Raw genomic sequence first — 27,840 nt, forward strand, 5'->3', positions numbered from 1 at the left:
GGAAGCTTATGACCCAGCTTTACTTTAATATTCATGGCAGCCCTGGCAGCTTCTTTTCCCCTCCCTACCTCCTTTCGCTTTTCTTCTTGGTTCCGACAACTTCCGTTTTGTTTGTGTGAGTGGTAAGGGGGCGGAGGGCTTGGTTGAGGGCAAGTGTCTGTTACGGAGCTCTCGCCACGAAGCTCCGCCCCCTCCCCGGCTCCACTCCTCAAACGGTGATTTCAGATCTGTATGCAATATTAACAAAGCAACGCATGGCCGCCCGTGCTTTCCTCGTACTCACTAGTGTTAAGAGGCGGTGGCTTCCGAGTTTCGAACAGCACTTCGCGCTGCAGGAGGTCATTGACAGTCACTAGTCAGCCCACTACCGAGCAGACTGACCCGGACCCAGCCCAGTCCATCCAGGGCTTTCAGTGGCATTCATCACAGTGTCTCACCGGAAGGCGGGCATCAGAGAGAAGCGGGAGGGGGCGGGAAAGGGGGAGGAGAGAGCTGACGACGGCCGGCCGGAGCAGAAGACGGGCACCAGGAAACAAGCGGGAGGGGGAGCAAGGGAGGTGCCGGCAATGCCGGAACAGAATCGGGGGCGTTCCCGGCGTCGCGTGACGTCGGCAAAAGCCAAAGAATGTCGGGAACGCCCCCGTGTCTGGTCCGGCATTGACGGACAGGCCCCTCATCCAATGGCTAGGCTCCATTTATGGAGCCAGCCAATGAATGACGAGGGCCGACCCAAAGCCACACTACAGTTCTCATCAGGTTTTCGCCTGCGCGAAAAAGATGCGCAGAGCGCATCTTTTTGGCGAGGCAAAACCTAAAAAGAGCAGAGGCACGAGAACAGTCACTGGCACAGAGCGGTCTCGAACCCTACCAGAGTGGGGCTCATGATCTGTATGTGGCGCAGCAGAGCACAGCCGAGCTGCTGTGGTGAGAGCAGGCCTCAGATCGTGGGTCAGAGGTCTTGCTCGCGCTCCCCTACAGAGGCCGCCATTAAGTAGGGGGAGGGGCTTGCAGCTGGGAGGAGGGAGAGGGAGCGGGGGCGGGACCGGCGGGGAAAAAACTAGCAGTGGCGGTAAACAGAACAAAACAAATGGGCACAACCATACAAGAAGGGCACAAGTGGGCATTGAAGAAGAAAACCGAGGCACAAGATACACACAGAATTTTAAAAAAGAGCAGAGGCACGAGAACAGTCACTGCCACAGAGCGGTCTCGAACCCTACCAGGGTGGGGCTCACGATCGGTATGCGGTGCAGCAGAGCACAGCGGAGCGGCTGAGGTGAGCGCAGGCCTCAGACCGTGGTTCAGAGGTCTTGCTCGCGCTCCCCCGCAATGACCACCATTAAGTAGGGGGAGTGGTGTGCAACTGGGAGGCAGGAGTGGGAGCGGAAACGGAAGGAAAAAAATGAGCAGTGGCGGTAAACAGAACAAGCATTTGCAATGCAATAGGTCTCGCATTATCAAAGTTTGAGCTATTGGTCTTGTAAATGACACATTTGTTATTTATGTGTTGGTTTTGAAAATAGCGAAATGAATAGCTTTGTCATTTACAATGCCAATACTTTTATCTTTTCCAATCATTTGTAATGCAACATGTTTTTTATTTACGTGACTTAGATGTATTGATATTACAAATAACAATAGCTTTTAATTCTTTTAAATAATTAATACTTAAATAAAGGTTATTGTAAATTATAATGGCAATAGCTTAAACTTTTGTGAAGATTATGTTCAGTGTATTTTTTTGTGACGAAAATCCAAGAACAGAAGTGAAATACTAACATCCTTTTGTGACATTTGTATTAAAGCTTGAAACATTGAGAGAACATATTTGTACCAGTTGTGTTGAACGGTTGCACAGATTGATTCTGTGGTGATGCCATAGCTAGAGTGAGGGCGATAGATAGCTAGAGTGAGGGCGATAGATAGCTAGAGTCAGGGCGATAGATAGCTAGAGTGAGGGCGATAGATAGCTAGAGTGAGGGCGACAGATAGCTAGAGTGAGGGTAATAGAGTGCGAGGGCGATAGAGTGCGAGGGCGATAGAGAGCGAGGGCGATAGAGAGTGAGGGCGATAGAGAGTGAGGGCGATAGAGAGCGAGGGCGAGTGAGGGCGATAGATAGAGTCAGGGCGATAGATAGAGTCAGGGCGATAGATAGAGTCAGGGCGATAGATAGATAGAGTCAGGGCGATAGATAGATAGAGTCAGGTCAAAGATGTGCATACTTTTATACTTTTGAATGCCCTTCATGAGGGGCAGTCCCTAAAATCGACCTACATTGTTAATTAATTTTTCTTCTTATCCCACTCTAGACATTTCAATAGAGTGTATCTCCGAGATAAACAGAGCTGCTAATTAACTATGCACTGCCAAGTGTTTGGAATGGATCGTATCATCCCAAACAACATGAATCTGGCCTGAGTACCCCATTGGTAAATGTGGGCAAGTTATTTATTTTGGATGGTCAAAGTAGAACACCGGCAGCTCTGTGGGATTGTACAAAAACGTTTCAACACCACGAACGAAAGAGGTTGGTTAAGAGCGATGTTTGAAGCTCAGTATAGTGCAAAATGAAAATGCAGTAATATGTAAAGCAACCACTAACACTATCTGCTAAACGCACAAATCATGGAGGCTGGAGAACATGAGCTACCAGCAACGAAATAACATTAGTTGAAAAAAGTAGCAAAAGTACGTTTAATTTGAAAAAGGGGTCGGACACTAGTATTTTACAAAAAAGTAAACAATTGTGACAAATAGCGATCCAACAGTCTTTTTCACCACTATTCAAATGTCACACTGCACCAGTACGTCTATGTCAAAGTGCAACTGTTAACTTTGACAGAAGTGGAGCAGTGCTTGCTCCGTCGAACAAGTCAGTGGGTGTAGGAAGACCTTTAATCTGAGTGGAGAGAAGAGTTCCCCGGAGTCCTTGCACACCCGTCAGGGTTGCAGAGAGGAAGTAAACGGAGGAAAGCAAAAAAAAAAAGTGTTAGGAGGCCTATGATTGGAGCATTGTGAATGTAGCAACAAATTCACAGGCAACATTTAGAATTCAGATGTACTTATTAGTTGCGGTGCTCGCGCTCGTTCCGCTATTGAAACTGTTCTCTTTAAATTTGGCCGGTTCAGTAGTGCCAGGTTGGAGACAGCAGGGTTTAGCTAGTGCTGCAGATAATGTGAGTTAGTCACAGGTAGAATTACAACAGTGTTTCGGACAGGTGTGAAAGGCTGGTTTCTGTATAGGAAGAAGGCAGGGAGGGAGAGCAGCTATAAGTAGAGACCCGGGCGATGAGAGTGAGCCATGGTTTAATCCAGTAACGATCGTAAAAAAAAAAAAGTCTTCGGAGAGGGGGTAGTGGGAGGAGAAGTAGCGGCAAATGATGACCTGCAACTTGGGAGGCATTCCATTGAAGTCTGGTGCTGCGTGGCGGGCGGGGGAGGGGGAGCAGGCATATGTGTTGGTTAAGAGCCATGTTTGAAGCTCAGTATAGTACAAAATGAAAATGCGGTAACAGAATATGTAAAGCAACCACAAACACTGTCTGCTAAAGGCACAACCCATGGAGGCTGGAGAATATGAGCTAGCAGCAACGAAATTACATTAGTTGAAAAAGTAGCAAAAGTATTACGTTTAATTAGAAAAGGGGGTTGTACACTAGTATTTTACAAAAAAGTAAACAATTGTGACAAATAGCGATCCAACAGTCTTTTTCACCATTATTCAAATGTCACGCTGCACCAGTACGTCTATGTCAAAGTGCAACTGTTAACTTTGACAGAAGTGGAGCAGTGCTTGCTTCGTCGAACAAGTCGGTGGGTGTAGGAAGACCTTTAATCTGAGTGGAGAGAAGAGTTCCCCGGCGTCCTTGCACACCCGTCAGGGTTGCAGAGAGGAAGTAAACGGAGGAAAGCAAAAAGAAACTAGTATTGCGCTTTGTGTGTTAATTAACCAGTGGGTGTGTTTGCATACTTGGGTGTGGTGATGGGTGAGTGAGTAAATTGCTGCTGGTGTGTTTGTCGTACTGTGTGCGCATTAGTTTGTGCTGCTGGTAATGTGTGTGGGGAAGGGGCATAGAAGCGAGGGGCGCGACCACTTGCTCCAGCAGATAACTGGAAGTCGTTCAGGGAAAGATTTGCTTACAAACCCAGACTGGGAGATCGTATTTTGGGGGACATTAAACAATACATGTGATCCTCCCCCTGACTTGTTCTGGAAGACAGTGAGAAATGGCTAAATCGGTAGATGTACTGAGAAATGCCAGCCAGTGTTATTTATGGAGAAATCACAAGGAGCTGTCAGGCAGTCTCAGATCCGCTGCAACCAACCCAGGGCAAAGAAATGTCCGGCTGTGACAGGTCTGAAACAATCATGTCGTGTAAAGTAACATCGAGCAGTGCCGAGTTCAGACACCACAAACCCGGGAGCTTCGCAAGGATGCCCTCAAGCATCAAAAGTGCATTTTGGTTCACTGAACGGAGGAGAGAGAAGGGACCCATGTACGGTTATTAAAAACAAGACTTCTTTAAAAACAAGCTGCCTGTGGGAGGGAGGCTGATGATGTGCTGACGGCCAGAAATGAGAAGCGGCCGTGAAGCAGGGGGCGGGGCAGCGGATCCCTTTGATGTAGCTCACGGCCTGGCGGTCGTTAAAGTGCAAGCAATTAGGGGGGAGGAGAAGTGAGGCCAGCGCACACTGTGCACGCTGGGGAAGCCTGTGGGAGGGAGGCTGATGGTTTTGATGTGGAGAGCATCAGGAAAGCTAAACCAGCAGGCGGATGGGAGCGCGTTCACGAGACCGCATGCACTTGTGGAAATCCGCCGGCTGGTTTAGCTTTCCTGATGCAACACTAAAATTCTCCCCTATCCATTCCTGCGGAATGGGATAGGCTCGACCTAACAAAAAGTATGAGCACAAGCATACAAGAAGGGCACAAGTGGGCTGTGAAGGAGAAAAAAACCAAGGCACAATATACACAGAATTTTAAAAAAGAGCAGATGCACGAGAACAGTCACCGGCACAGAGCGGTCTTGAACCCTACCAGGGTGGGGCTCACGATCGGTACGGGGCGCAGCAGAGCAAAGCAGAGCTGCTGTGGTGAGAGCAGGCCTCAGATCGTGTGTCAGAGGTATTGCTTGTGCTCCCCTGCAGAGGCCACCATTAAGTAGGAGGAGGGGCATGCAGCTGGGAGGCGGGGACGGGAACGGTGGGAAAAAATAAGTGATGGCACTAAACAAAACAAACAATATGGGCACAAGAATACAAGAAGGCCACAAGTGGGTAGTGAAGGAGAAAAAAACCAAGGCACAAGATACACATAGAATTTAAAAAAAGAGCAGAGGCACGAGAACAGTCACCGGCACAGAGCAGTCTCGAACTCTACCAGGGTGGGGCTCACGATCGGTATGCGGTGCAGCAGAGCACAGCGGAGGTGCTGAGGTGACAGCAGGCCCCAGACCGTGGGTCAGAGGTCTTGCTCCAGAAAAATGACAGGCAAACAGACCAATAGATAAACTGGTCTGACCCAAAGCCCTTAATGTATTTATAAATAAAGGTAATAAAGACTGCGGGGCACCCTAGGACACCCCTTAGGGTAAGGATCGAGTTCCGTGTCTCCTTAATGTCTTCGTCCTCAGTCTCAATTGAGCTTGTTTTTACTCTTACAATGCTTTATGCATCTTTGTTTTTAATTGTGTGTGTGTTACAAGTAGAAGTAATTGAGATCTAATAAGCAATAGAGCCTCGCACTGACCGAATTCTTCTATTGCTTTTACATTTCTTTAGGTCGCCTGATTATAGTAGGACCTTTTGGCCTGCCCTTTACTGACCCACTGGATGAGGTTGTAATTTCTTTTTCATATTTCACACTGTGTAGTACGTAACACTTAGGTCCTGAAGAATTGCCATGACAGCAAGAAACATGTTGACCTGACTTGAGGGTTGCAGATAATTTACTGTGAGCTTTTCCCAGTTCATATCTCCCCTCCCACCCTTTTAATCAAGGGAGTCTACCACCTTAATAAAGTATATTGTGGATTGACTCATCTTTTTTAACTCACCTTCACCTCACGACTACACTTTCCCTTGCCCTCTCACACGCATGCACCATATGGCTGGAACAAAAGATCTCCGATAAAGTGCCCCGTTACGGGTGCCCGTCAGACATTGCAGCGCCAGTCTGACGAGGAGCAGAACCCATATGATGAAGCATGACACCTAGCTCGCTGGGTGTGTGGGGGTTTTAGTTCCAAAAAGGGAATCCCCCCTTTTTTCCTTCTTCTACATTGCACACTCACCCTGTCCTTGCATTCCTATTGGGGAACTTTGTACCCTTTTTGTGTTACTAGTTGGTTGGACTTGCACACTGGACCCCGTTAAAGATAGTCCAATACGGTTCGACCCTTTGTTGACACAATAATGTGGTTGGACTACCACAGTTACTGAGCATTCAACACAGCTGTCATGGGTTACAAATTCAAATGATGCGGAGGAAGCAATACAGCTGCCATTAAAAGTATACTGCTCCATATATATCACATTAAAGGCTGGGGGTAGCAGAAGTAGGACTAGTAGTTGATTGCTTTGGCACTTTACCATGAACATGTGCCCAAGCTAACAGTTTTCTGAGCATTATTTTGGATTACACCCTGGCTTCTGCGTCCAAGAGTAAAACCTTCTGATGGTTACTAGGTACTCTTGGAACATTGATACAAGAAGAGAACCACTCCACTATTCTGGGATGACAGAGCAATAGAGAACAGAATTATTAGGTGGAGTAAGTATAGGTGCCCAAAGCCTACGTTTCAATTTATATACTGTTGCTTAAATTAAATCCAATAGCCATTCAGCACTGCAAGAATGGTTGCATTGATAGATCCTCTTGAGATGACTGGATCGGGGCATACAAACTTTTAGACAGTTTCCCGAATTGTTGAAGCTACCAATCCATTTTGAAAGCAATAGGTAGCCTGGGTCCACTGTCGGTCCAGGAGGGCTGGTATCATTCTGAATTTTGGTGATATCCACAAAACAAAAAATACATCCAATGAATTTAAATTAAACTCATTTACATAATCAGGGGTTATTCTGAAATTCTGGCATAAATCTGGTCCTCCAGGACACGTCCTATTTTATAAAGAAAAAGGACCTCAGATGAGTGTCACAACAGATACCTATGCACATTAGCTATCTTTCTTTCCTCTAAGTCATGAAAATGTTTTCTGCTATTTTCCCGTATTATAAGAGTAATATTTTTTCCAAATAGTGGTCTGACTTATCATTTTTGCTTCAGATTTAGTCTTCTTTGAAAGTTCAAGCGCCTTGAAGCAAAAGGCCTGTTGAGAGCAAATACATTTAATAGTGTGCGGCATTTTTAATACATTTTGTCTTTACTTCCTTTTTGATGCACAAAATATGAGAACTTCCATTGATGGTTCTGTTTAAGTTGGAGGGGGAAAAGACTGAAAGTCACACCAGAGGTCAATATTGCCCAACATTCCTGCTATAGATCAGAAAATAACTAGTATAGAAGTGGAGGCACAAACTGACGGACTAGGGTTATGTTATGTTATCTAGTACTTGAATTGTGTGCAACTGCTACTAGCGTGGCATCGTGCACCGTCGCTTTCTATTTGTCCTCAGTGATTACAGGTGTACCTGGATGTGTGGTTGTTGAAATGTGTAGGTAGATGCAGTCTGACCTATGTTGGAAGTTTTAGTTGAGATGTGTGAGGTTGTGACGTGGTATTGTCATCTTGAGGTGTATGTGAAGCTGCCCATACACACGCTGATGTTTAAAATGTGAGAAAGATAGCTGTTGCTTCATACAGTTATATAATACCTGAAAAAAGCTGTTTGGGTGAACTACCTGATGAAGACTGGCTGGATGCACTGTCCTCGCCATGAGAGGTGGCCATCCCAATGGGGCTTCGCCTAGTACAGCTGAAAATTCTTCATCGTATATATTTTGATGCCACACTGCTGCACCGACTGGGTAGGCGACCCAACGCTCGCTGCCTCCAACACTGCAACCAGATGGGAACATTCCTACACATCCAATGGGACTGCCCCGGCATACACCAATACTGGATGGACGTGACCCGACAGCTAACTAGGACATGTGACAAGCCCATTCTCCCGACGCCCACACAATGTCTTCTCAACATTTGGGATGCAACAGACCTCATACAAGCTGAACAATCATGGGTAACAATGGGGTGGAGCATAGCGAAGTGAAACATAGCTCAAAAGTGGGGTCTACTTACCCTCCCGCTGCTGAGAGACTGGGCAAAAGATATGGATCATGCCATGATCGCCGAAAAAACAGTTTATAAAGATAGGGGATGTCCACGCAAGTGGGATCACAAGTGGGGGCGCTGGAATAAATATAGGGGGGGAGATATGTATCTCTCCGACAGTTGAACTAAGAAGGGAAAGACTCCTGGTGTTGCAAGAAGAAGTAGGTGATAGCACGGCACATAGGGTGGGCGATCAGAATTAAGTTAACATGGGTGTAGTCTCCTGACCAGAGAACATAAACTTGACCATCGGTGGATAGTCCTGTAATTGTTAGTATGTGCTGCCCCGGATCTCTGCTGATTAATATTGTGAAGATAGTGTTGTAATCTCTTGAACATCTTAACTTAAGATGTCGATGTAATGTCTTTATTGCTGCTCTGGTATTCTAATAAAAATAGTTTTTAAAAAAAGAAAAAAAGCTGTTGCGTTGGAAAAATTAATCAAATTGTTTTACACTGTTGGTCACTAGTTTCATGTTTGTTGGGTGTTTTCTTGGAGTAGTTTAGGTATCACTTAAGCCTCAAACATTCACAGAGATTTGTTTTTGCAGCGTTCTTAAGGACAAGGTGTTCCTTTAGTTTCCTTAACTAAGTGGGAAAATGGTCTCACATCTTACTGGCTTGGACTGGGAGAGAGAGAGTGCCCTCCTATTCCGGAGTGTTTTCAAAGCAAGGCAATTTTAGCTGAAACCGTATGTTGGATTGCAGGTTACATCTTTGAAAGTAGATCTAGATATTTAATTTTATAAATAATAATCCACATTGGTTCGATTCCATACAGTGCTCTGTGTATTATGCATAGACTTTTGAATGTGATCCGTCAAGTCATTGAGAGCCAGTGCAAAGTTTTAAGAGCTGGGGTAATGCGAGACCATGGGATTTGGGTGATAGGAGCATGGCTTCTGAATTTTGCATCTATTGTCATTTGTTTAGGAGAGATTTCTATGATATTATACTATTGACCATTCAGGTATTCCAGCTGAGAGAGCACAAGTGTGACTCTGGCTTGAACTGGCAGCGGCCAGAGCAATCGTAGGTCTTCCTAGGTTCTGCTCGGTCGGTCCAACTCTGCGAGCCTTGCATTGGTTACCTGTTAGGCAGCGGATCCACTTTAAAGTACTGTGCATTTCTTTCAAGATTCTGAAGGGCCTATCGCCTCCCTTACTGCGCCAACTTTTGTGCCCTTATATCCTGGGCCGCACTTTGCGCTCGCTGGACCAAGAATTAGCGGTAGCCCCTCGGTTCAAACTCAGTCGGGCGGGGGGTCGCTCTTTTAGGGTGCGGGCAGCCGCACTTTGGAACGCTCTCCCCTTGAAACTCCGGACCCTTGGCGACTTGCTTTCTTTCCGCAAGGCCGCTAAAACTCATCTATTTTCTGAGTTATGTTAAAACCCCAATCCCCCTATTTTTAATATTATTTTCTGTTTTCCTGTTGTGTTGTGTTCGCCACCTTGTCGGTGCGCCGGGACGCTCCTTCGCTGGAGCAGCCGTGCGCAATACAAATAGCACTAACATAACATAACATAACATAACTGTGTGGGGGCAACCTAAGTAGAAACAAAGCCATCGCAATATTCTGAGCATGTTTGTTGAACATTTCACTACCGCATCTGTGGTTCCAGAGTAAGCTCTGCATCTAGTATGACTTTTAGGCTTTTTGTTGTGTTTGCTTTTTGTGGGCACTTCCAATAGGTCGTCTACAAACCAGAGTGAGATCTCTTGTTCCTCTACGGATTTTAGTTTGGTTTAAGGTCTTTGGCAGTCATCCATCCTTTCCCTGCAATGAGGCATAGTCCCAATTTAGTTTTAGTGTTGTAACTGAGGTTCTTGAATTTGACGATAATCTGTTTGTAATCAGCAATGTTGTAGCAAGATAGACCAAAGGACTGGATCAGTCCACACATTGTGCTGAGATAGCTGTTGAAAAGAAGAGGACTTCTGTTTTAGACCAGTGAAATGTCTGTATTCAAGTGGTACGGTTTTGAAGAGAACGATGGCAGAGAGATGACGTGGCTCTTGATTGGATACAAAGGAGGCAATCAAGCCCATGCTTTTTCTTGGATGCCACGTTTTCGTTGGTCTGGTCAGTACTGTAGGAACAAGGCAGCTGCTTCATTACTATTCACCTGTGTTCCTATTCCTTTCATTGTAGAGACTATAATTGATTATGTTTCTTTGAATGGACAGAAGCCGGTCTGTACATCTGAAAGGGTGTATTTTTTCCTCATAGATTTCCCACATTTTTATGTAAGCTGTCTCTTCAATTAGTGTAGTGAAGTAGCATCTGTTTGGTATTGGTCTATAGTATGCAGGTTTAGTTGCATCCAGACCAGGTTTTGTCTGCAGCAGTTTAATAGGTGAGCATTTGAGCTCTTTAGGTACCCATAATCAGTCAGGTACGATAATAATTTGTGTGGCTTTTTAAAATAGCCAATGGGCATGGGTCCAAGCTTTTTACTGTTTGATACTAGTTTCTTAAACGATTGGTGTAAAAATAGGGAGGAAATACTATAATTTTTCTTACAGTTATTTGGGTATGCACTACTGGGCTGTGTTGTAGGTTGTTTCTTGATTCTTTTTAGCTGAGGAGAGTGTGTAACTTTTTGGCTTTTGAGGTCTTGCCTTAGAGCACATGTACTGTCGCTTGTAGAACATTTTGCTTACTTACAGGAAGCTTAGAGCCCACCCATTTCTTAATATTGTTTGGCTTCATCATCACTCTCATTTGCTTGCCTCTGTTTGGTCGATCTGTGCCAGCTTGATTTACTCTTCTTGTCTTTTTTTTTGCATATTTTATATAGCGCGAACTCGACCCGAAGGTATTGGAGCGCTTTACATGAGCACCGTATTTTACATTACACATTCAGGCACGGGGAGATTACGTGATTGGCCCAGAATCACAGGATGTGGACGCGACCTTGAGGCTCGAACCCTGGTTTCCAGCACCAGCGTCAGGCATTTACAGCCTGATTCATGTACGGGCCGTTTTGCGTGTCCCTAATAGCGAATCATAGCGATTCGCTATTGAGGACACGCAAAACGGCATTCATGTAGGAATTGCTACTTAAATAGCGATTCCTACATGTTCTTTATTTGCGAGTAGCAATTTGCTACTCGCAAATACTCCCCATTCATTCCTATGGGCCAAGAGGCCCATTGGAATGAATGGGGATTTGCGAGTAGCAATTTGCTACTCGCAACTGAGATAGCGATTTTAAGGGTGACAGGGGTGTCCAAAGGACGCCCTGTAGCACCCCTAAAATGCACTTTTGGACAGGTGTTGCGCACACACATGTCCAAAGGACATGTGTGTGTGCTACATGCAACTTTGAAAAATGCTTTTAAAAGCATTTTTCTGAGTTTTTGCTATTTACCGACAGGTCTGACCTGTCGGTAAATAGCGGCCCCAAAAGTCCAAATTCGCTATTTTGTTGTGTGTCATGAATAGCATTTAAGGAATCTCTATTAGAGATTCCTTAAATGCCATTCCACGCAAATATGCGAATTCTTAAATAGCGATTTTTGCATTTGGTATCATGAATACCAAATGCAAAAATTGCGCTCGCAAAGGGCCAGATTCTGAGAATCTGGCCCTTTGCGAGTGCAATTTAGCTACATGAATCAGGCTGTTAGAGATTAGCCCAAGTACTGCTTCCTTGCTCAGTGTCCTTTCACTGTTCGCACTTTCGAGCCTACTTTATTCTTACTGACGAGCCACTCCATAAAAGCGCATTATGCTTGTCCCCTCATGCACTCCTCTCGCTGTCTTTGGTGTTGTTTACCTCATCCTGTGCTCCTCTCACCATCTGCAGTGTTGCTTGCTCCCTCCTGCCCTCCTTCCACTGTTCTTCGTTTTCCTTGCCTCCTTCCCCCATCCACTTGCTGTCCTTTGTGTTGCTTGAATACCACTCTTGTTGTTGGCCCCACCCCTCCTGCCTTGTGTTGCTTGCCTTGTTCCCCTGCATTATGTTACTTGCCCCATCCTCCAGGACCCCACCTGTGTTGTAATGCTTGACCCATCTCACCACTCCCACCTTCTGCATTGTTTTGTTTACCCAGTTCCCCTCCCTCGTGTGTCTTGCCCTGTCCCTCCTGCCTTGTGTTGCTTGCTCCATACGTCTCCCACATGGTGGTGATTGACCTCTTCACCAGACATAAAAGCCAGCATCGTCTGCATCATAGTGCTTTATTTTCTTACTTTAAGCCATGCTGAATAATAGCCATGCAGCTGTACAACATGGCTAAGAAACATTGACAAAGCCAATAGCTTTTGCATAAGCAAGAGCTATTGGCCTTGCAATGCTTGCTTGTATGAGTGGTCAGATCATTACAGAGAGTTTGAGAAGGAACCAATTAATTGCAGCAGACTTTAGAGTCTTGATTTTGAAGACTCGCTTTGCATGACATGATGCAAAGGCAAGGCAGGGGGTGTCATTTTTTCCAAATGGTTGTTTTATAGATACGGAGTAGATAAATGTTGCTGTTTTGGTGTAGCTTTCCCCCCATTTAAGTTGAAGAAGGCTGTTAGTGGCTTTTAGCGTTGTGAGCTCCTTGGTGAATCATTTTGCTGACCTTGTATGAGTTGATTGTATCTGTTTTTACCAAACATCTAAAGGTTTCGGAAGCAGGTTTGGTTGATGTAACTAGAGTTTTCAAGGTGTCAAATGTCAGCTTTTTCCATGCGTGCTGTGGAGTTCTTGGATAAAGTTGCCATTTGGAATTTCAATGTTCGGGACTTATGGCGGTAAAAGGGTTGTCAAGATGGTCACTCCATCGTGTGGCTGAGGATTGGATCTCATAATATAGGCAGTATTGCAGAATATTCCGTCAAGAGTTTGTGTCGTACAGTGCATTAGACAATGCACCTTACCTGGGGAACCCTGCTGGTATCCGAAGAAGGCTGGAGATAGTAGTCAGCACTAAAATGCCCACGATGGCCAGGGATCAAAATCTAGACTTAAAAAAGAAGAAAATGTTTTCCACTAACAGTTTACAGTCCTAAGTACACACTGTTAATGGAAAACAGAACCGCAAGCCTGGCATGACCCGCATTTTAACAGCACCCTTTTAAATCCTGTGCACAGTTGTTTCTAGAAACATATAATTGAAAACTACAAGGAAACCCCTCCGCTAATTTCTTACCAGCCTATTACATTCACATGGAGAGAAAAAGATATGGAAGGCAGGGAGGGCCATTCATTGGATCACATGAGAATAGAATGTGGGGGGGGGGGGGGGGGGTGCCTTTGTCCAATGGATGGCTCTCAAAGCCATTTTATTTAGCTATGCAGAGTCAGCAAGGGCCGTCTTCTCTGTGTTTGGCTAATAACGTAACATACAATGGAAGAGATGTCTTTAATGTATACACTTTCTACTTTTTGTCTCTTTATACATGCGCGCAATCGGTTGTTGCTATGGAAACAGAGGCAAAGCACGCACCATCACTTCACCACCCTAAGCATGCAATAGAGGCAGTCTCATAACGCACCTTAACCCTGTTTCCTTGGTAACGGAAGCCTATGCCTTGTGAATGTATATGTTCATGCTACACAGTCATTATACCAGAGCCGGGGACCTGTGAGGCCTGGAAGCCGCCAGGCACTTGCAGCGGATTCTCTTGGGTGACATACTCGGCTGCACCTTACCTAGAGTTTTATACATTCACGCAAACAAGTTGAAGGCCGGCCCCACTACTACCAGTTTCACAATGGCGTCTTCTGGCAGACTCTACAAGATACCAAACAGCTGAGCGAGTAACGGCTGAGCAGAGTTCAGCTGAGGTCAGGTGCTGGATGAAGGACATGCAGAAGGCGTTCCTTCCGGCTGTGGAAGTCAATCTTAATTGCCCGTGTAATCATTCGCCAGATCGATAAGAGAAGCAGAGAATCAAAGTGAAATATGTCCACGTGCGAGGTGCGTGAAAGGGGCGCGCTGCGCTCGCCGAGGCAGGGAGCTCGCGCTGCCCCGCGGGAGGGTGGCGAAGACGACTTAATGAATTCAGGAGCCGGCGCCAACTGACAGCAGCGTTCGGAGACCCTTGAATAATGACGCTTTAAGAGACTGTAAGGTGTCAGGGCTTCTTTGTCACTTTCAGCAGGGGCTCCGCGCCTTGAGGCGCGCGGGAGAAAGCAATTGTTTCCCCGCAGAAAGAGACACCGCCCGGAAGCTTTCCAACAAGGGGGAGTGAAAACCTTTCTGTGTACATATGTACACTAGTGATCAACAGGCTTGCTGTTAGTACAGATTTCCTATAAGGCGATAAAAAAGGCAAGCGATAGATACATGTACAATGCTTTTGTAATTAGCACAACATGGCCAATTGGCAGGCTGTGTAGAACGTAGGTTAACAGTGTGGAATGTTTACATGTACAGTCAGGGCACGTTCTTCATATTAGCCGTCGTTATTGTCTGATTAATCAAGGGCGAGTGTTAGACACGCGCACCAAGGGAAACCCTTGCCTTCGCTCACAGCTCTTTTCTCGTGGGAGGGGGAAAGGTCGAAAGGAGACACCCGCACAAGAGGCAAATCAGGATGTAGTTGTCAATAGTGCAGCAGGTGCAGTTACACTACGACTGATGGGTCTGAGTGGCCCACAACTCCCCTCTTATTCTTTTTTGTTGTTTTATATAGTGCGAACTCGACTCAAAGGTACCAGAGCGCTTTACATGCAGCACCAGTTGCATTACACAAGGGCATAGTCATTTTTGTTAGGCACAGGGAGATTAAGTGATTTTCCCAGAATCGCAGGATGTTGAGCGTCCCTGTCGAGACTCGAACCGTTTCCCCAGCTTAGGCAGTACTCAATGTTTGGACTGAGGATCCATTAGCCTTGCTCACCTTAGGGTCCATGCCATCCTTGCTACGCCACTTCTGAAATTTGCAGAGTACTCTGTCTTGTAGTTGGCTGTTTCTCTGCTGCTTGTTTGAGTACAAGTTATGATTGTGCTGGTGGAGGTGCGGACATGGTTTGATTTCTTTTATTTGAAAGTACGCCTCGGCTGTGCGGCACTGGTGTTAAGGGCATTATGCGTGTAAATTGCAGCGATGCTGTGGCTGGAGAGCATGTCAGCGGCCTCACTGGAGCTCCCTGATAGTAGATTCAGGTTCCTCTCAGATAGTCGTAATTGACTTATAAATTGGTGCCAGACATTGGTTTCTTCCCCCCCCCCCCCCCCCCCCCCAGCATCTTCTGGTTTGCAAATTCACCCCTTACGAAAGCTTCCATTCCTCCTTGTGCCACCCAACTCTATTAATCCATGCTTGACACCCACCCTGTTTTTCAGGTCTCGGCCAACGTAGGCTGCGCTTGCGCAGTCTCGCCAGCGAGATCTTATGTCGCTTAGTGTGGGGCTTGAACCAGCCCCTCTTCTCCATTGGCTGGCTTCCTAAACGGAGGCCAGCCATTGGAGAAGAGGGGCGTCTGTCAGTTTAAGCCCCGCCATTTTGGGATTTGGGGGCGTGTTTTTTCATGTTCTTTCTCTCCTCTACCCATTGGCTGGAATTTTACATTCCAGCCAATGGGAAGAGGAGAGAAAGAAAAACATGCCCCCGAATCCGAAAATCACTGGTCGTTTCTACAAGGTATTTCTGCTTCACCTCAGAGAAACATGGTGGTGTTCGACTGCCCTCCTGACGGCTTGTTGTTTAAAGAAATCAGGAGTCTCCCGAATCGGGTCTGTTGGCATGCATGCAAATGCATAATGGCTGGGTAATGTAGTTCATATTATTATTAACAGCAGTGAGACTGAAGTAAAGAAAGTACATTATAATTTTAACCTCCGTGCCCTTAATAGAATGAAACATTTTCTTCACAATAGTTTTTCGTTTAATATATATCCTTTGTCTATCTTTGAAAAAAAAGTTCTCCTTCCCATTGAGTGTACTCCTTTGTAGTCTTTCTTTCACTTCTATTCACTTGAGTGCGGGAACGTTCGTAGCGCGACTACGTCACCGGACGCAGGACGTCCATTCGCCCTCTAGCACTACGTGCTGCCCTTTTTGTGTCTCTGTCATTGCAGCCGGCGTGAACGTCCGTACTTCCGGTTAGCGTGTGGTGCAACCAATGAGCAGGATCATGCTTGGGTCATCTTTGAGGCACGTTCCTGTGTATCGTGAAGTCGAAACCAGGCACGATTTGCCTTCCGTCCGTACTCAGCCATGCTCGCAGCCTCGCTAGTCCGTCGCTGCGCTTTAAGCGGGGCAGTAGGTGGCCTGCTCCAGGGTCGCCAGCTGGCTCAGCCTAGTCTAACCCCAGGTGAGAGCCGGTGCTTCATATGTCCTTGAAAGAAGTGGCATTCAAGGGCAACCTGCGGCCTATCCCATGGAAGCGAGATACCCGCTAAGTATGATACGAGGGCATGGGAAAGAATTGATCCCTAGCTGAAGCAGGATAGAATCTTTGGATTCTGGGAAGAGGATCAGTGAGTGTTAGTAGCCTGCTGAGGGATTGCAAGGTGCTCTGGACAAGTGTGGGATAACTGGGTTTTCACTTCAGGCATAATGTTAGCTTGTTGGGTCGCTGTCGGGGTGTTCCTCATCGCTGGGAAGCAGGGTGATGTTCCTGAGTATGAGTAAAGTGGTATAAAAGGTGGTGGTGATGGACGGAGCATCTGAACCAATCAAACACTCACACCCAGTCAACAGATCTGGGTTTAATCCATCACCGTTCTTTAGCTCACTCTGCCACCCCAGTTCAGGCATGGCCATATGCAAATCAGTCTGACCCTGTGCCTCATGGGAACAGTCCAGCCCGAACTGCCAAGCCATGCCTTCCCTGGACCGAAAACAAGCTTCCAAGGACCGGTTTCTGGCATTTCAGCCGTCTTCAGCCCGGCTTGCTTGATCCAGTGGCAAAGTGAGCAAGGGACTCACGTCTGAGCATACCCTGCCAACTTATGGCGAACAAAGTGGTACAAAAAGGGGTCGTGATGGACGGAGCATCTGAACCAATCAAACACTCACACCCAGTCAACAGATCTGGGTTTAATCCATCACCGATCTTTAGCCCACTCTGCAACCCCAGTTCAGACATGGCCATATGCAAATCAGTCTGACCCTGTGCCTCATGGGAACAGTCCAGCCCAAACTGCCAAGCCATGCCTTCCCTGGACCGGAAACAAGCTTCCGAGGACTGGTTTCTGGCATTTCAGCCGTCTTCAGCCCGGCTTGCTTGATCCAGTGGCAAAGTGAGCAAGGGACTCACGTCTGAGCATACCCTGCCAACTTATTGCGAACAAAGTGGTACAACAGGGGGTGGTGATGGACGGAGCATCTGAACCAATCAAACACTCACACCCAGTCAACAGATCTGGGTTTAATCCATCACCGTTCTTTAGCCCACTCTGCCACCCCAGTTCAGACACGGCCATATGCAAATCAGTCTGACCCTGTGCCTCATGGGAACAGTCCAGCCTGAACTGCCAAGCCATGCCTTCCCTGGACCGGAAACAAGCTTCCGAGGACCGGTTTCTGGCATTTCAGCCGTCTTCAGCCCGGCTTGCTTGATCCAGTGGCAAAGTGAGCAAGAGACTCACGTCTGAGCATACCCTGCCAACTTATGGCGAACAAAGTGGAACAAAAGTGGGTGGTGATGGACGGAGCATCTGAACCAATCAAACACTCACACCCAGTCAACAGATTTGGGTTTAATCCATCACCGTTCTTTAGCCCACTCTGCCACCCCAGTTCAGACATGGCTATATGCAAATCAGTCTGACCCTGTGCCTCATGGGAACAGTTTAGCCCTGAGTATGAGTAGTCATTGGGGGAATTGTTGATAGTTGTCAATCTGTTCTTTGTGGTAGGTTTGCGAGGCGGGTTTGAAGGGGTCGCTGCACATGATGGGTTAGCCACTGCTCTTAATTCGGGAAAGCCTTTGTCTCAGGTGCATCCCCAAAGGTTCGTGGTAGTCAGAAAGGTGGTGGTGGTGGTAATTGTAGAAGGATTGGTGGAGTTTGGTCTTTGCATGGGTCTACTCTTTACGGTGGTGGAAGAGGGCAGTGGGTGTTCTCAGCTCAATGGGTCAGGATAGAAGGAGCGACTGTCTGGGTGCTTGTCACTGAGCAGTTTTACTGGGGTACTAGTATAGACTCGCTGCCCGAGTGTGGATCTGCCGGAACTTGCTATAAAGTAGACGTACATGTCTTGGGTGTAGGTCAGCGAGATCGCATAGCACCGGGTATGGTGTTATTGGGCTTCACGAGTGTGGATCGTAGGGGGTAGATATCACAGGCGGTTTTTGTGAGGGCAGAAGATGGGCGAGAGGTTTTTGTTGCTCACTACAAGCCGAAACAAATCATCTGCTAACAGAATGTGCTCACTGAGAGGAGTGTGCACTGGACTGGACTAGATGTGTTGAGTAGGTTGAAGGCACCGTGAGGGTTTTGAAATGTGCCATGTATTCTCAGGATGCATGGATGCCATAACTTTAGGTTCACTGGAGTTTTCTGTCAGTGCACTCTGACACGTTGGAGTGTGTAGTTGAGGTCATAGGTGTCTAGGATCAAAGAAAGGGACTGTGTGTTATGAAGGCGTCTAGCATTGTTATGGGCTCTTGCAAGATGTCATATGGTTCCTAATGTTGGGAGACGTTATTAGAAAATTCCAAAAATGTTTTAAAATTGTGCTCAAGAGTACTCTTTTGGGTTACAATGTTATAAGTACAGAGGGCAGTGTTTTAAATGCCCACAGTTTGATGCAGCCAGGTACATTCATGAGTAGAATTCGGTGCCGATTGCAGAATGTATCAGCATACTTAATTCATGGGTTAATGAATCGTATACAGTTGTGATGTTTTTTTTAAAATGTTTTATATGTAACCTAGGAATGGTTTAGAGAACTCAAAGGGGAAACATGTGGATGTGCCTAGTTTGGTTTTTGCACTCTAACATTTTTTGTGGTAGTAAGACTAGATGGGATTAGTAAATGGCCAAAACCATTAGTAACTATATTACTTGATCTAATCACGTTGCCAAGTATTTTAGGTTACCATGCGTGCAGTAACCTCTGTCCGTGGTATTCTCTCTCCATGGTGTCCCACAGTACTGGCACTCTCAGGTTCGTAGCTGAGTGACTCACCTTTAGCATTCCATTTACTCATGCGTTCAGAGCAGTAGTAAGAGTGTCATTTATTAGTACCATTAGGCTGGCTCTGTCTGTGTGTGTGTGTGGCTCTGTGTGTGTGTGGTTCTGTCTGTGTGTGTGTGGTTCTGTCTGTGTGTGTGGGGCTCTGTCCGTGTGTGGGGCTCTGTCCGTGTGTGTGGCGCTGTCTGTGTGTGTGTGTGGCTCTGTCTGTGTGAGTGTGTGGCTCTGTCTGTGTGTGTGTGTGGCTCTATCTGTGTGTATGTGGCTCTGTCTGTGTGTGTGTCTCTGTCTGTGTGTGTGTGTGTGTCTCTGTGTGTGTGTGTGTGGCTCTGTCTGTGTGTGTGTGGCTCTGTGTGTGTGTGGCTCTGTCTGTGTGCGTGTCTCTGTGTGCGTGTAGCTATGTGTGTGTGGCTCTGTGTGTGGCTCTGTATGTGGGTGCAAATGCAATAGGTCTCGAATTTGCGAGAGATTAAGCTATTGGTATTGTAAATGACAAAGCCATTTATTTACATGTTTTAAAAACAAAAATAATGTCATGAGCAATGCTAATAGCTCTAACTTTAACAAAGACGAGACCATTGCATTGTAAATGCTTGTTCTTTATCCACCCACAATTTTGCTTTGCAACTGGTGCTCTGATCCCTTCCTCTGTGCTCCCATCTATACCCCAGACCTCCTTGGTCCTCTTCGCACACTCCTTGTTTCCATAAAGCTGTATGATAGTCCTAAGGCTGCTCACCCACACTACCACAAACAGAGCACTTTGGGTTTGCATTGAGCCCTGTACACTTCTGGGGGAATTTCTGGACTCTGTGCACAGTATAACTACCTAGTAATATACCATATACAGAGCCAGCTTCATACATTGTAGTGTGTGTAACACAACTGGTGCTCATGTCAAGTGCTTTGATACTTTCTAGTCAAGTTCACGCTACATAACCTCCCCAAAAAAGCCCACAATTGTCTTCCATTACCCTGCTTACCCTTGCACTGAAATGCAACTTTCAAATTTCCCAGTCTCCCTATTCTGATCCGTTTGTTGTATTCTCCTTATTTGATTCTATCCGCGGTCAACTCATCCCCTTTTCTTCTCTCTAGAGTTTTGATGAAATCTAAAGTGGTTGAAAGGAGACACAGTAGCACCAAATCTAAACAAATACATTTCTTAATATTCAATGACTTATGTGGTTAAAGGTATGAATACGAAAAATACTTAAATACACAGCTGACACAACGAAGAAGCTTTGAAAAAGCCAATAGGTCTGTCCATGGGAAAATTCCTTTTTTTCTTTCAAACGTCTGCAATAAGCATTACAAATGTAAAAGTAGTAAAAAAGTAAAAATGCATAATGCTTGGGTTTGTATGCTTGTAAACAAAAATAAGTAAAACATAACGTAAGACACCCATGGGCATTCAAAAGATACTTGATGCCTTTGTGGCCTTCTGCCAGGATAGAGGGCTCGAAATCAATGCCACAAAGACCAAATATATGGTGTTGAACCCAAGCCCTAAACAGCGCCCGAACCCCTTGTTAGGAGCAACGAGACTGGAAAGAGTTGCCACGTTCGAATATCTCGGCGTGACACTCAATGAAAACATGACCTGGGAGACCCACCAAACTAGGGCTAACCTCAAACTAGTGCAAATCACTGGGGGCATCACACGAATGATGACCGGTTCGACCTACCGCCCACTGGGGGCCCTAATCCAGATATATAAGGCACAGGCAAGGGGGGCGATCTTGTACGGGGCTGAATTGTGGGGCCATATTCCCTGTCGGAATTTGTCTCGTACAGAAAACAGGTTTTTACGACAAATTACCGCACTCCCCCCTAGCACCCCGCTCCTCCCTTTGAGGCTTGATTTAGGGCTACGGCCACTTGTCGACGAGATAAGTCTAAGACCCATAGCCTTTTGGCGCAGGCTATGGTGCGGCGACGATCTCATCGACTACAGGGAGGAATTGGTCGAACTACTAAAACATCCCAAGGCGCTCAGTATTCCCTGGGTCCAAAACATCCAGTTGGTTTGCACAGATATGGGGCTCCCTGAGCTGTGGACTGAACCAGCTACCACAGCACCAAGAATCCCGAAGAGAGCACTTGCGAAGTTGTTCCACGAGCACAAAAGGGTTAGGGTTATAGCCACCCAGACAGAGGGGTCCCTCTCCTCCTTATTCCTGCAAACTAAGGATCTCTACATATTTGAGAAAGCCCTTGATCCTGTATACCCCATATTCACCAGGAAGGTATTTCTCCAGTGGAGGTACGGCACTCTGCCTTTACGGTCCTTTACTAGCACCTGGGCGCAAACTACTTCGACCAAGTTCTGTCCTCTTTGCGTTGACAAAGAGGAAAATGACTTGCACGTGATTTTTTTCTGCCCAGCATATAAGACAGCTAGAAAGCACTGGCTGCTGCCATTGATCAGGAATTTGGGTGGCAGGGAATACGCACCGATGTACAGAATTTTAAAAAGCGATGTTTCTGGCCCAACTGTCTTTGCACTTTCCAAATTCCTAACGAATGTCTGGCACACGCGTAGTCGTCTTATAAAAAATACTGGGTAAACTGGAGAATTCCTCTTTTTTAACAATCACCTGTAAAGTCTGGTTTTTTATGAACAGTATGTATTGATGTTTTATAACTGTGACAGATTTATTTCATTTTATGTATGTGTATCTTTTATGACCAAATGGTCGAAATAAAGATTAAATAAATAAAAATAATAGGAAAGGAAAGTGGAAATGAACGCAGGCATGAAGTGGACCAGTTTGTAGGCAGGTGTACTTGTGTACAAGTAAAACACATAACTATGGGTTACTCCTCACTCTAGGAACTCAAACTTGTGCTGGAATTAGGTGTGGAAGTACAGGCTGGAATCGGTGATCTCTCTCTCAATAAGGGTCATTCTCAGATTGTTTAGTATGCTGTCTTGAAACACTGAACTGCACATGGTCTTAAGATACCAGTTTCATTCAAGAGTCAGCAAGAAATGTAACTTAGAGTATCTGCACTGTTTTTTAAGCCCATGCTGCCACTGTGTCATTTTCCTTTCAGTAAACAGCGCTTTAAGCTTTCTTTTGTAAAGAAATGTTTCTTTGTGCCCAAGACATTCCTGAAAAGACAGAGCTTTTTTTTTGTAAATGATGTACTCCTATCATTCGCTCACTTGCATTTCTGAAGTGTGTAACTTTGATCTGAATGAAATCTGTCAGGAGTGAGTCACCTTCCCCAAGCTAATTGTCAACGTGATTTCTTTTCAGAGGGAAACCAAGGGGCAGTTTCTCCTGGACCACATCTGTAACCATTACAGCTTGCTGGAGAAGGACTATTTTGGTATTCGATATGTGGACCCAGAGAAGCAGAGGGTAAGTATCTGATATCTAATCAATTCTCTTAAGTAACATTATATTGTTCTGGCTTACATAATAGATGGACAAACAGTGAGGTGAGCTATTTGTCCTCCAAATGAACTAGTGAAAATGTCTTTACAGTCTTGCAAAAGATACCATGTAATTTAGTCCCATGTAATCTATAACAGGACGTGTCGTGTCATCAACCAATGCTGAAACTAATAAATTTCTTGCCCTCAAAAGCAATGTCATGGAGGGAGGTGTTTCTACTGGGATAATCGTTTATAGTCCTTTTCTGTCCCAGGCAGAATATAGTGGTATGTCTAGGCACCATTTTGCACACAGTGATGTGATCCTGCCACAAAGTGTTGGTACCCAATGCGTGTAGGAGGAGGCACATTTTATGTCCTATTTGTAGGCTAGATTACCTGACACCCTCGTGATGCTGTGCAAGCCATTTAGCATGGAAAGTCTCAAGGCTTGGAGTCCTTGGTTTCTCAAGGTAATTTGGAACACACTCTCAATTCACCCTGCAGACATTTTTTTATTTTTATTTAAGATATTTATTAAGGGTAGTGTGGCCCCAAAGAGCAGTGCGTCAATATAGTAAACGAAATGAAAAGTAAAAATACCTAATAAAATAGGAAGGCACACACATAATTACATTTTATATTAAAAAATAACTTAGAGTACAGGGAGAGACTCCCCAGGATATGACACAAAATTTAAAATATTATACCAAAGTTGGACATTCAAGTCTAAACAGGCAGTGGCATAGCAAATAGGTCTCTTTTTTGGGATCTTTTTAGTGTTTTGCTAGAGCTATTGGCTTCGACAATGTGTTAAAGGTAAGTTTTAGAGCAGTGTAGCTGCTGTCTAGAATGCTCGAGGCATTACAAAGGGCATGGTTTGTATGCGCCTATGGCAGCATCAATCTGAATTTCAACAACAATGAGATCCTAATTCACTGGGTATACCGATTTGACAAAACTCAGCCCACCTCTCTGTTGATCGATGGGGTTTAGTGGAAGTTGTAGTACAAAGGGGCGATATTAGGTGAGGGTGTAATAAAATGCACAATACCATCATGGGGAAATCTGTGATCGTTGGATAGATTTAATACCGGTTTTAAGTAGAAAAATAAACAAACAAGAATTGGCAATGTTTCTACAAATTGAGGCGTGGGCTGGCATGTAATTGTGCCCTGAAGGAATCCGGGAGTATGCGATAAGGATAATAAACCTTTTAGAACAAGCTTTGAAGTTCCTAGTATGTGTCCCTACCAGGGGGAGGGATGGCGGACACAGATATTTTAAGAGGGAAGCAAGGATTTGTAAAGACTAAAAAGTACAATTAGAAAACATTGTTCCAGACAAAGCGAAAGTGAGTGAGCAAAATAAAACATTGTTAATAGTTGGCGAGAGTGAAAGGCTCCTGGCTGACAAAGCAAAGCTATGGCTAAAAATGAATTCTGCTTTCGTTTGTGGAAGAATGCTGGGAAAGTAGCTGGGCTACTGACAATCATGCATGGCTTCCGCTACAGTACACGGCTGCCGGCTGCAGTGTTGCTGGGCTACTGCGAATTGCAGAAGATGACTGGCCTCTTGAAAGGATATTGTTAATCATTTTATTTATTTATTTTTATTTATAAAGTTTTATATAGCGCGAACAAGATTCTGAAGGATATCAGAGCCCTTTTTTAAAGGAAGGAAGGACATAAATCAAATATTGACAACAAGTAAGAATACACAACAGGAATAATTCCATAAATCCCAGATAAATAATCGCATTATTCCCAGACAAATGAATCAAGGAGAGTAGTGCAATAAATGAGTATGTAGCAGGTTATAAAAAGGGGTACACAATGCGGAAAAGAAGAGTATAGATCCACTATCGACATCAAGTAGGAATACACAACAGGAATACACACGTTTCCCAGACTAGTGAATCAAGGAGAGTAATAAGATAAACAGGAATATAACGGGTTACAAAGGGGGACACACAATTCGGTAAAGAAAAGCAGCATCACATGAAGGTACAATGGTTGTAGGAACAATGATTTCGAGGAAGTGATCCTAGCCCAGGTTAAGGTAAAAATTTGTTTATTAATGAACAGTAAAAATACCTAATAAAATAGGAAGGCACATGCATAATTACATTTTATATTAAAAAATAACTTAGAGTACAGGGAGAGACTCCCCAGGATATGACACAACATTTTAAATATTATACCAAAGTTGGACATTCAAGTCTTACCAGGCAATGGCATAGCAAATAGGTCTCTTTTTTGGGATCTTTTATGTGTTTTGCTAGAGCTATTGGCTTTGAGAATGTGTTAAAGGTAAGTTTTAGAGCAGAGTAGTTGCTGTCTAGAATGCTCGACGCAGTACAAAGGGCATGGTTTTTATGCGCCTGTGGCAGCATCAATCTGAATTTCAACAACAATGAGATCCTAATTCACTGGGGATACCGATTTGACAAAATTCAGCCCACCTCTCTGTTGATCGACGGGGTTTAGTGGAAGTCGTAGTACAAAGGGGCGATTTTAGGTGAGGGTGTAATAAAATGCACAATACCATCATGGGGAAATCTGTGATCATTGGATAGATTTAATACCGGTTTTAAGTAGAAAAATAAACAAACAAGAATTGGCAATGTTTCTACAAATTGAGGCGTGGGTCGGCATGTAATTGTGCCCTGAAGGAATCCGGGAGTATGCGATAAGGATTATAAACCTTTTAGAACAAGCTTTGAAGTTCCTAGTATGTGTCCCTACCAGGGGGGAGGGATGGTGGACACAGATATTTTAAGAGGGAAGCAAGGATTTGTAAAGACTAAAAAGTACAATTAGAAAACATTGTTCCAGACAAAGCGAAAGTGAGTGAGCAAAATAAAACATTGTTAATAGTTGGCCAGAGTGAAAGGCTCCTGGCTGACAAAGCAAAGCTATGGCTAAAAATGAATTCTGCTTTCGTTTGTGGAAGAATGCTGGGAAAGTAGCTGGGCTACTGACAATCATGCATGGCTTCCGCTACAGTACACGGCTGCCGGCTGCAGTGTTGCTGGGCTACTGCGAATTGCAGAAGATGACTGGCCTCTTGAAAGGATATTGTTAATCATTTTATTTATTTATTTTTATTTATAAAGTTTTATATAGCGCGAACAAGATTCTGAAGGATATCAGAGCCCTTTTTTAAAGGAAGGAAGGAAGGAAGGACATAAATCAAATATTGGCAACAAGTAAGACTACACAACAGGAATAATTCCATAAATCCCAGATAAATAATCGCATTATTCCCAGACAAATGAATCAAGGAGAGTAGTGCAATAAATGAGTATGTAGCAGGTTATAAAAAGGGGTACACAATGCGGAAAAGAAGAGTATAGATCCACTATCGACATCAAGTAGGAATACACAACAGGAATACACACGTTTACCAAACAAGTGAATCAAGGAGAGTAATAAGATAAACAGGAATATAACGGGTTACAAAGGGGGACACACAATTCGGTAAAGAAAAGCAGCATCACATGAAGGTACAATGGTTGTAGGAACAATGATTTCGAGGAAGTGATCCTAGCCCAAGTTAAGGTAAAAATTTGTTTATTAGGAATCTTTTGGCTTCCAGTTTAAAAGCAGTCGTTAAAGTTATTCTGCGCATTTCCGGTGGAAGAGAGTTCCATATCCTTGGGGCAGCGCCGGAGAAGGCTCGGAGACCGGTTCTCTTTTGTCTAAGGTTGGGTGGTTTCAGGAGAGTGATAGCTCTTCTTGAGGTTTTCCCACCGCAGGATAATTCAAGCTTTTGTGCTAGGTACCTGGGAGTTTTGAAATGCAGGGCTTTTTGCGCCAGAACAGCAATCTTTAACTGAATACGAGCTTCGTAGGGCAACCATTTAATAGATTTTAGGATTGGGGATGTGTGCTCATTTCATTTGGTACCTGTGAACAGTTTGGCCGCAGCGTTCAGTGATGCCCTTAGGGCAGCCAGGGTGTATTTGTGAAGGCCACAGAGCGTAGCACTGCCGTGGTCCAGCCTCTGAAGGACCAGTATCATGCAATGATGCTGGGGCTAGTGACGTGATGCTTATGATGTTAAAGGGCTAGTGATTACAGAATTATGAGTGCGCCAGTGAAATCCTTTTGCCGATGTTGCCTGGTTAATGGCGTTAATGCTAAGTTAACAATAGCGGAATGCTTCTGGAGACAGTGGATGCTGCTGGTTTACTGATGATGAAGTCAGTCTCTCTGCAATAGTGGAAGTCTGTTGTTGTTAGTAAAATGTTGCTGTCAAAGTTGCTGGGTTACTGGTAATAAATCAATATTGAAAGCCTCTCACCTGGGGGTTTTGCCGGGCTACTGGCGATCAGATAAACCTCCAGCGAAAGGCAAAGTATTCTGCCATCGGAGCAGTTGCTGAGCTGCTGTGGTAGTGCAAGTCAGCTGACATTGGTTCAGGCTTGCACATGCTTCTTCTAACCTTCTGTTGTCACGTTGTGAAGCAACTGCCCTAAAAATCCTCTCCCCCTCCCTGAATATAATGAACTATTCACCAATTGACTCAGCTGGTTTGCATGGGACAAGAGCCAGAAAGCTTAAAAATAGCAGTCTCAATGTGAGCATGGCTGAATCATCAACAAGAAGCCATATAGAAATATACACCTGCATTCCAATCTAACACATGCGCATCACCTGCAAAAGTAATTTTAACACAAAAAGGTCCACCCTGAGCACACGTTAATAATTATTTCACAGTCCAATAATTATTTTCAACTCTTGCAGTGTCGCTCCAAAATTCGATAGGTTTATTGATGGTATATCCACAGCTTGATGAAGTATGATGTCACAAACAACAGCCAACACATGTTTCGTCGTGCGGAGTTACCCACAAATGACTTCTTCAGGGCTATAAACACCCCCAATTTTTTTATACAATTACTAGAGTAATCAGAAGCGTAAAAATAGAAGTATAAAGGCCAACACCCGTAGATAGAAGCCAGCTGTATCCTTCACCAGAAGAGAAAAAGAGAAAATATCAGTGAATATAAAAAGGGAGAGCTAAACCAGTGTCACACCATTGATTTAAGTGAGAAGTAAAAGTGTAGTG

General features: G+C 44.9%; 1 protein-coding gene across 1 annotated transcript in view; it reads left to right on the forward strand.

The window, feature by feature from the left end:
- FRMD3 (FERM domain containing 3) overlaps positions 1-27,840 on the forward strand; it is a 672,717-nt gene that overhangs the window by 293,186 nt on the left and 351,691 nt on the right. Inside the window, exon 2 of the mRNA XM_086961321.1 lies at positions 22,646-22,750. Within this exon, the coding sequence (XP_086817447.1) occupies positions 22,646-22,750 (105 nt within the window). The remainder of the gene's footprint in view (positions 1-22,645; positions 22,751-27,840) is intronic.

The sequence above is a fragment of the Lissotriton vulgaris genome, chromosome 3_1, assembly GCF_964263255.1.
Source record: "Lissotriton vulgaris chromosome 3_1, aLisVul1.2, whole genome shotgun sequence".
Taxonomy (NCBI): domain Eukaryota; kingdom Metazoa; phylum Chordata; class Amphibia; order Caudata; family Salamandridae; genus Lissotriton; species Lissotriton vulgaris.